Source organism: Cucumis melo, chromosome 3 (genome assembly GCF_025177605.1).
Source record: "Cucumis melo cultivar AY chromosome 3, USDA_Cmelo_AY_1.0, whole genome shotgun sequence".
In the NCBI taxonomy this organism is placed as follows: Eukaryota; Viridiplantae; Streptophyta; class Magnoliopsida; order Cucurbitales; family Cucurbitaceae; genus Cucumis; species Cucumis melo.
In genome coordinates, this window is record NC_066859.1 from 13,735,378 (window position 1) to 13,745,352 (window position 9,975).

Genomic DNA, 9,975 nt, shown 5'->3' on the forward strand with positions numbered 1-9,975 from the left:
AAATATACTTATCTTATTTAAATATGATTGAGTTTAAAATGAATATACTTTTGTTCAAATAAAACTACTCTACATTTATACAATTTTATTGTTTATTTTATCATTGTTAGCTTTTTAAACTTTGAATACGGTGATTTAAAAAAAGAAATGTTTTTTTTTTTTTTTTAATTTTAACATGTTAACCTTCTAAATACCAATGACTTTTTTCCGATGACTTAATCTATAATAATATAAGTCAAACTAATAAAATAAAAAAGTTTCTAAGCCCGCAACATGAAATATCAAAAATATTCCACGATTAATGAGACACGAAAAGTTTTTTAATTTAAACGATCATATAATATAGTTTAATAGATCGTTTATATATTGGTTAACGATCGTTCAGACATTGATAAACGATTGTTTGAATCTATCACTTATCTATTTAAGATAGACGGTGCTAGTAGTGTATCTTTGTCTATCTAAGATAGACGATTGATCGTTTAGCCAATATCTTGACGATCTTTTCTTGTATCAAATCTAAATGATTTTGGTATATGATCGTGTATTAAATTTAAACAATCTTGTAACAAATTTAAACAATCTTGTACTAATATTTAAATGATTTTAGTACATGATTTTGTATCAAATCTAAATGATATTGGTGCATGATCGTTTAGATTTTGGTATACGGTTTAATGAACAGGAAGAAAAAGAAAAAAGAAGATAGAAAGATGACGAAAAAGAAAAAAAAAATTGAAAAAGAAAATGAACAAATTGCGAAGGAGAAGAAATGAGAATATGAAAAAGGAGAATAATAATACCAAGAAGATGAAGAGAAATTCAATACTGGTCCAAAAAATAAAGGTGAATCGGTAACTTATGAAAACAAATAATCGTGGGATATTGTTGTTTATTGTTCCATATATATGTAGATTAATTTAGATATTTTTGGGTTTTATATTCTCAAAATAAGTTTCAATAAACAAGGGGAAGTTTCATTATTATTTAAATAGACATTGTAAGCAGAACAAAGAACACAGCGGCCGGAGCAGACAAAACGAAGACGATTAAAGGAAGCGGCGGCGGTGTTTTGAGTTACTGTGGAATCTTGTTCAGCTTACAATATGCATATTCACTGTACTTCTTAGTCTTATATTTTGCCGGATTTTCCTCATCGACCAATTTCGGATGAGGCCCAACTTCAAACTCCGGCGGTGGCTCCAAGAACACGGGCCACGATATCCTCGTCTTCTCCTTGTTCACAGTCGTCCTATGAAACACACTCTTGTACTTTCCATTACTCAGAATCTGCCCCCACAACACAACAAACTTCTAATTCAGCCATTTCCCACGCAACTCAAAAAATCAAACATCTCTTGAATTCTAGAAACACTTTACCTCAATTTGATCTCCGATATGGATGACAAGAGCATTAGGAATGTAATTAACATCATACCAATGCCCATCTCTAAACGCCTGAAGTCCTTGAACTTCATTCGGCACAAGAATCGTAACGGCTGACATGTCGGTATGAGCAGGGACTCCAAGAGCCAGATCAGGGCGTGGACATGGCGGATAGTAATTGATTTTCAGTAAATACACCAATTCATCTCCACCCACTCGCTCTTTTAGTTCATGCCCTTCAAGCCCCAAACCCAGCGAGAGGCTTCTGAACAGCTTCTCCACAACCCCATGTAAATTCTTTCTGTACTCTTCATTCGCTACCCTGCATTCTCGGACACACGTGCACCCAAAAATCAAAACAGAGTACAATAACAAATTATTAAGAGAAGAACTCGGAGGAATTTATTGATTTCGTTACCTGTAAGAAGGGGGATTTTGAGGCCAGAAATTGTAATTAATGGAAGAAGGAGGCCAAATGATGTGGAACAAATGGTCGACCCAGCCTCTTTTTCCATCGATTTCTTTTTCGAGCTTAGTTCCGTAGCCTTCGACGGATTTGGAAGCAGAGGGTTTGGCGTATATCTCTTTCTCTTCAGGTCGGAGCTCGAAGAATTCCTTCCCGACGGCTTGCAAATGGGTTATTACTTCATTTGGGATCTGGTGGTTAATGATTTGAAACATGCCCCAATTGAGAGAAGCGTCGTGAATGGCTGTGAGAACAGAATCGTCATCTGGGTTGGTGAAATCAATGACAGGGACAGCAAGGACTTGGCCTTTGACGGTAGTGATTCCGGGCTGTTCGGTCTCTGGTCGGACAAACTCGGAGGGGAGAGTGCCGGAGAAAAGAAGAGATGAAGCAACTTCCTGGACTCTCCCAACATCCATTTTTGTTTTTGGTGAGGAGAGAATGAATTTAGAACCTCAATTAATACAATGAAAATTGAAGAGAATAAAGAAGGTAGAAGGTTGCTTTCAATAGATACGGTTCTAACTAACTTCCACTTTGGTGCGTGTTTTCAGAGCAGAATACAAGCCATGTAAACTTCTTCCTAGTTCCTACTCACCATGCGCCTCATATGAATATTGATGAGCGTTAGAGTGATGCTTAAACAAATAATTTTAAAATACCAATCGCTGTGTTTGGGACAATCAGCTTCTAATAATTAAAATTTATATTTGCATTCACCTTTTTGGACTTAGATCTATATGAACAACGCGTCAAGGAAAATCAAATATATTATTTAATTGTCACACATTCCTTGACACTATGTAGCAACAACATTGTGGGATATGAAACAATTAAATAATTTGTTTCCTTTCCCCCGAAGCGCGATGCACAACGTCGAGACAGGCTAATATATCCCGACACTATTAGTAATAGCATTGGGACTAGGCTTCTTCTCTCGACATTTTCGTTGTGCGTCTGGAGCGTCCTTATAAATAACTCTTTAAGTTCTGTAAAATCACAAAATCAAAAGAGAAAAAAAGAAAACAATAGAGAAGAGAAAAAGAATAGCTTATATTACTTATAGTATAAATGACAGCAAACTGTATTTACCTTATTGATAAGTGTCATGTAATTTTTTACTATGATTTCAGGTTATTGAAAAGACTCATAAAAATAGTCCAAAAACATATAGAGCAAATGTTGCAGCTGAAAATATGAATGAGCTTCAAAGGTTGCAACTGAAAATATGGATGAGCTTAGTTGTTAAGAAGAGATGAACAAAACCAATCAAGAAAATTTTAAAGAACGAAACAAAGTTAAAAAAAAAAGACAAAAGGAAAAAAAAAAGTCTCTAAGCAAAACTACAAGCAATTCTCCAAGGTGGAATAATGATGCTTAAAACTTCGATTTTCAAATATAAAAATGCAATAATTAGACATTTATTTGACATTTAATAGATTTTTGTTTGACAATAGACTACTATGTTTGTGCTTTTGTTTGACATCTAATTGCAATGCTTAAGCTTTTGTAAATCACAACGTGAACAAGATATAGTTTATATAGTTTTGAAATGAAATTAATATAGTTGCAACTTTTTTGTTGAAATAAATTATTGATTTAAAGCTATGATATCAACATTTATATATATATAAATGATATATATATATATATATATATATCATTTAGAATTTAGAATTTAAAATACAAGCTATGATAGATTCATAAACAACGTATTGGCATATTGTCATGATGTCATTAATAGACAACTTTACTGATAGCATGATATCAGTTATAGAAGCCATCACTGCTAGCATGAGAGGAAGGAAAGTCAAAGAGAAGGAAATTTAAGAGCAAATTAAATTGAAATTTCAAAAAAATTTAACATATGACTGGTCAAAAGTTACCTTTTTACAAATATTGTTTTCTTGTGCTATAGATTTTATTTCTTTTCTAAATTATGCTATTTGGTGCAATTTTCTTTTTTTAGTTAAACTTATTATTAATTTCCTCTTAGTTTATTAATATGGTTTGCATAAAAGAGTTAAATGCTTACCCAAATTTTAAAAATAGAAAATAAATTTTGAAAATTTGATTTGAATTTTAAAAGTATATGTAAAAAGTATTCAAATTTTAACGACCCAACTCTTTATAATAAGCTGAGGTCATTACTAAAAAGAAACAATGACATGAGACACTTTTTTGAAACGAGGGAAGACTAAATTTTCATTAAAAACGAAATATTAAAACACTGAAACATAGACGCGGAAGCAAAACTGAGTCCCCATATGGCATGTCACGGATCTTTCTCTGTCGCTCGCCAGCTTTCCTCTACTTTTACCTTCGCCTGAAATATTAAGCATAGAAAGAGTGAGTATAAACATATACTCAGTAAGGGATCTACTACTAGTCCCGCTAGGTGTCTGTTAACTTCCCATTAGAGTCCTGAAAAGTGGTACCCCAAGAACTGGCACGTTCCCGAACACGTGCAACATGTGATCCCGTAGGAACATATCTGGTCTTCGGTGAACCCAAAGGAACACCTAGGACAATCTGGTCTTTAGTGTACCCGAAGGAAACACTAAGACAATCGGGCTGCGAGTGATCCCGTCGAATCACTCGAATCATGTCTATATCAATGCCAGACTGGCGGTCCCGTCGAACTACGCAGTCCTAAAAAGGTGGTGATCCCGAAGGACACCCATGCAGGTACGACTCTAATAGACAAAGTTAACAGAACACCCTATCCATAAAATGTAGCATATAACATAACATCATAACGTGGCATGAATATTAATCTTAACGTCCTTAATCATGTGATTAATATATCATGCATCAACAATCAGCATCAACAGTCGTCAACAACATACTACCGGTTATTAACATAACATCAGTCATCATCATCAATCAATAGCATCAAGTTATGCATTTTAGCTACCATCAATGCATGATCATAATTACATGCGGTCTCTTGAATTCAGTTCGAAGGTCTAGTAGGAGAATCTCTTACTTGGAGATTTTAGCCAAACAAGGTACTCCTTATCTGACAGTAAAAATTCTCCACTTAACTTGATCCTAATCATAAAAGGAAAACTTAGTATCTTAATTAATGAAATTAGCAATTGGCTAACATCAAAAAATTCTCCCAAATTAATTAACTTTCTAAAAATTGGGGTTGAAACCAATTCAACCTTGGTTGGGAAAATCCAAGATTTAAATCTTCAAAAAAAATTGCCAATTGAACCTTTAAAGAAACCTCAAATAAATCCCAAATTAAATTAATAAAATATTAATCTAATTTCATTGGCTTACCAAGGTTACTTAGATGGAGGTTGAAAAATCCTCTTATCCTTGATGGAAACATATAGTACTTTAAATCCTCAAGCTTTCAAAGAGACCAATCTTCAGCGACGACAGTAGAGGGTTATCTTAGAGAAGAAGATGAGGAACCTTTTTCTTTTTCCTTTACTTTTTAACTTAAGCATTCCAATACTATTTAATAATATTTATTATTATTATTTCCTTTTCCTTTTCCTTTTAGGATATATATATATATATATATATATATATATATATATTCCCATTATCTTTCCTCAATAAATGCCTTAAATTTAAGGCATTTATAACCATTAATAATAATAATACTTCTTTATTATTATTATTTTTCTCTCACCAAAATCTAAAATAAACATATATATTTATTTAAATCATCATAAATATATATCTTTTATTGTACAATCAAATCAACCATCTCTCTTCTCATGGATTATCTTCTTTTTTAAACAAATATAATTATATTCCATAATATAATTAACTTCACTTTTCCAAAGTATTAATTAAATATATATATATATATATATATATATATATATATATATTCAATTAATTCCAATTCCACCAAAACCAACTTTCCCTCCAAGTTTAAGTTAGATGCAATCATACTGATAAATAAAGAACATTAGTTTAATTAAAAAAGAAAAAAGAAAAAAAGAAGAAAAGAAAAGAAAAGAAAGAATTTAAAGAGAAGGCATTCAATTTAAGGTGGCTATTTATCTAAAGATTCAATAACTTACAAAGGTTCATTAACAACTAAATGTTGTAAGATCACGTTGGAAGACCAAACAGATTATCCTAATTAATAATAGAGATGTACAAAAAGTTAACCCAAAAATACAGTAAAGGCCCTTCAACACTTAATTTTTAAAGTGTTGATTTATATATATATCAAAATATATATCACGGTATATTTTGATTTACACATATTTTCACATGAACTCATCCTAATTTTTAAACAATCCCCGACACCTTTCCAACCAACAAGTTTTTCCCTCACTATTAATTTATATTATCCTTAGGAAAAAAAATATTTACTTTTCCTTCCTAAAGTTTGAATTTAATGTTTATTTGGTCGTGTAAAGTTTACAAATGAACACTTTCGTACTCCGATTTAAGAATGGTTCTGAATGATCTTTGAAACTTATTAGACTGTAAATTGAGTAGTAAAAAATTAGAGAATCCGTGAAAATAGCAAATATGAGAATAGAAAATAGAAAAATAGTAAACTGTTAATTTTTTTTTATTTATGACAAAACTAATTGCCATAAATATTTTTTACTTTTTTGGCCCGAAATTACTCCTCCACGGATGAGAATTGTCCATATACAAATACAATGTATTTGTTGAGATCAAAAAATCAAACAAACAAAATATCACATATTACGAATACAGTGTATTTGTAAACACACCCACTTACGATAATTATTAACTAAATCAAAAAATTATTATATTGTTTCAGAGATCCCTAAACATATTCAATTGGTTTCAATATCTCTTAATTATCTCAATAAAAGTCTAACAAATTAACAAAAAATAACTTCAAATATTTAATTTTTTATTTTTCGAATTATAAATTCAGACTTATATAATGTAATAATTAATTATTAGGATAAAAATTAAGAAATTAATGAAAAATAATTTCAAATATTCAATTTTTTCCTTTTTGAAATTATACATTCATCCCTCCCTAAAATCAAGATAAAGATAATGCAATAATTAATTATTAGGATAAACATTAAGAAATTAAGGAAAAATAATTTAAAAAATTCAATTTTTTATGTACGTAGATACTAATCATTCTCTAAAATCATGACAAATATAATGCAAATAATTATCTTTGGTAAATTAGTTAAGTTTAAATTCAAAATTCAACACTCCCTAAAATCATGTCAAATACAATGCAAATATTAATTATCTAGGATAAAAATGTCGGAATTAAGGGAAACTAAATTAAAAGATTCGATGGGAAGCAACGCGTGGAAAACGATATTCACAATCAACCGAAATGAATGAAAGAACGCAGATGGCCGCATAAACGAAAATTTGAGGAAAGAACGAAGAAAAGGATATTGTTAAGAGGAAACAACGGAGGAAAGAACCAATATCGTTTTTTGTTTTCTAAATTATTTCCCAAGAAAATACACATAATAAATTAAGTTTACATTCTCTTAATTTTAACATTTTTATTTTCTAAATTATTTATGAAAAATCATTAATTTTGTCTTTCTAAGATTAGATTCATAAGATTATGTCATATACATCTTCTTCCTTCGCCTTAGTCTACCTATCTTCTTAATATCCGACGGCTACATCAAACTAAAATGTGAGGGCTACATAAGAAAGAAAAACATATACCCATTATTGAACCCATGGAGTCCATATAATATATGAAACAATCATTTAATTTAATATACATCTCTCTTATATAGAATCTACCAGTTTTTGAACTACTCAATAAACATGTTCCCTTTGAATTTTTTTGATGGCTTTATAATGAGTGAAGACCGTATTCAATGGTAGATGGATTGAGTCCTCTCGATATATTGACTATCGCGTTCTTGATGTATATGTTCTAGTTTCATCGTCGTTTCAAGAATTTGTAAACTGCATTCAAAGTAGACTTTTTCCAAATTCATAACTTTTTGTCTCTAGGTTGACCATTTACTGGACTAATTGCAACAATTCGAACCTCATTCGGATTGTTAATGATAAGCATGTGTCTAGGATTATGTTAGTCATATCGAAATTTTTTGACAATGATCTATTGTTGTCGTTGACACTATATCTGCTACTGATATTGGAAATACCCCGTATTTGAGAGACGATGTGAAATTTCTTTGAATTCCATTAGGGGTACTCCAAAGGACTCGTATGCCATGCTGTTTGCATTTTCGGATGCATTGATCCAAAACAACCCAGGTATAAAAACTACAAATAGTCTGTATTTTAACAAATAACACATGATCGATCTAAAAATATACTGTAATTTTAAATTGTTTTATTTGACTGTTTTTAGGTACATATACGGCTGAATAAGCAGATGATGAAGGTTGGTTTAGTACAAATGAACGAAGACCAGTGGAAAGTGATTTTAAAAGGGAACGATGGAAAATGATCTTAAGTGGAGAGCGATCTTAAAAGGGCCGGTGGAAAGCAATCCTAAAAGTCACCGCAACATGAGAGAACAGAGATGGCCACTCGTATCTTAAGTGACGGTGGAAAGTGTTTCAAAAAGGAAGGGAGAAAGCGATCTTATTTTTCGAAGGAAAAGAGAAGGTTCAAAAAATTTCTAGGGTTTTCTTGGAGAAGTGAAGTGGTTGCATGCAGAAGATGTGATGTTTTCCAGAAGATGATTTATTTTTTGGAGGAGGGAAAATTATAATATTCAAGAGTGTGCATAATTTGTATTAATTATGGGGTATTTATGGTTTTTGTTACCATTGTATTTAAAAATCGAATTTGTTAATTAGGTATGGGCATTTAAGGCATCGTCCTCCCATTTATTATTTAAAAAATAACTGATTTGCTATTTTGGCAATTTAAAAATAAAATTATCATTTATCCAAAGTAAACCTTTGCTATTCTTCTTGTCATAGTTGAGTTGGCAAATATTATTAATTTAAAATTATTTTTAAAGTGACGTGGCCATCTGTCCTCACATCTCCCTCATCACCTCCAACCCTCTCTACCTATGGCCTCTGGTTTCGTCCCAAAAACTGTTTTGACAAAATACATATTTCCTGTGTGTTAAGCCACTTTAATGATCTCATTTAATGTCCCAAATGGGCTTTTACTCCAACAAATGAGATGAAATAGAGGAATCTTCTTCAAGAAATTATGTGAGAAAAGCTTCTTATAAAAATACATGTGTGGTACAGAGAGTGGGTTTAGTCTGATTAAATATAATCAAGTTTAGTTAGAGTTAGAAGGGACCTTAAAATCTAAACGCTTAACTAATTTCCAAACATGATAGAACAAATGTACCAATCTTTTCAAACAAGTGACTCACAATGCTATAAACAAAATGTTCAACATCATACACCATACAAACTAAGTACTTCATAAAAGATTTTTCTCAACACATAATTTTGTTGCACGTTTGCCACATTTCTGTCTTCAACTACTACAATATCACACGCCAACTCCATCAATTCATTACTAAATATACTAACTATATATTTATCAATAAATATTAACCGGTCAAGAGAAAATATAGTAACAACCACAACCAAATCTCCAAAACCAACTACACATCTCTATTAATAAATATTATTTGTATATTTATCAATAGATATTAATATTTTATCCATATATTCATTAATAGATATTAACCAAATAGTAAATTAAGATTCAGTTTTGCGAATAATGAAATAAGTGAAGTAACCTTAGTAGTAACAGCCAATAGGGTTTATGTGGCTTCCATGATAATTGGGTTCTAATTTGTACTGTAGAGCACAGTGGGTGTTTGGGTCTTGCGGAGCTGCACGAGTAGCATTTTCCAAACTTACTGTTTATGCTTTTCAATTACTCACTAGCCATTGAACCAAAGGAGTTTCTCTTCTAATTATTTGTTCAGATTGGAGCTCAAGAAATAAGGAAACTTCATAATTCGTTCATCACCTGGCAGTGATGGTCCTCGTTCTTCAATGGTTGGCAACGATGCCATGGAGGTGGAAGGTTTGCACAGGAGGGTTGAAGGAGATGATCATAGAAGTACAGGAAAAGGAGAAACCTAAGGTGGCGGCCATATCACTAAAAAAATAATACTAAATTAATGATATTATTATACGACTCATCATTTAACGACC

At 31.4% G+C, this 9,975-nt stretch overlaps 1 protein-coding gene across 1 annotated transcript; it reads right to left on the reverse strand.

The window, feature by feature from the left end:
* Nucleotides 1-865: 865 nt before the first annotated feature.
* LOC103488630 (flavonol synthase/flavanone 3-hydroxylase) lies at nucleotides 866-2,439 on the reverse strand. Its single transcript, XM_051082609.1, has 3 exons — nucleotides 1,805-2,439; nucleotides 1,381-1,708; nucleotides 866-1,290 (listed from the first exon to the last, which is right to left on the reverse strand). Exons 1-3 carry the CDS (start codon nucleotides 2,269-2,271, stop codon nucleotides 1,078-1,080), a joined length of 1,008 nt encoding a protein of 335 aa, XP_050938566.1. The 5' UTR covers nucleotides 2,272-2,439; the 3' UTR covers nucleotides 866-1,077.
* Nucleotides 2,440-9,975: the final 7,536 nt, after the last annotated feature.

What these genes read in the sequence shown, in the direction of transcription:
- LOC103488630 (XM_051082609.1), bottom strand. Translation starts at nt 2,271, where the DNA reads ATGGATGTTGGGAGAGTCCAGGAAGTTGCTTCATCTCTTCTTTTCTCC. An exon ending in CAAAATCCCCCTTCTTACAG is followed by an intron (nt 1,709 to 1,804) that starts GTAACGAAATCA and finishes CCGAGAATGCAG; the next exon opens with GGTAGCGAATGAAGAGTACA. An exon ending in ATATCGGAGATCAAATTGAG is followed by an intron (nt 1,291 to 1,380) that starts GTAAAGTGTTTC and finishes TTGTGGGGGCAG; the next exon opens with ATTCTGAGTAATGGAAAGTA.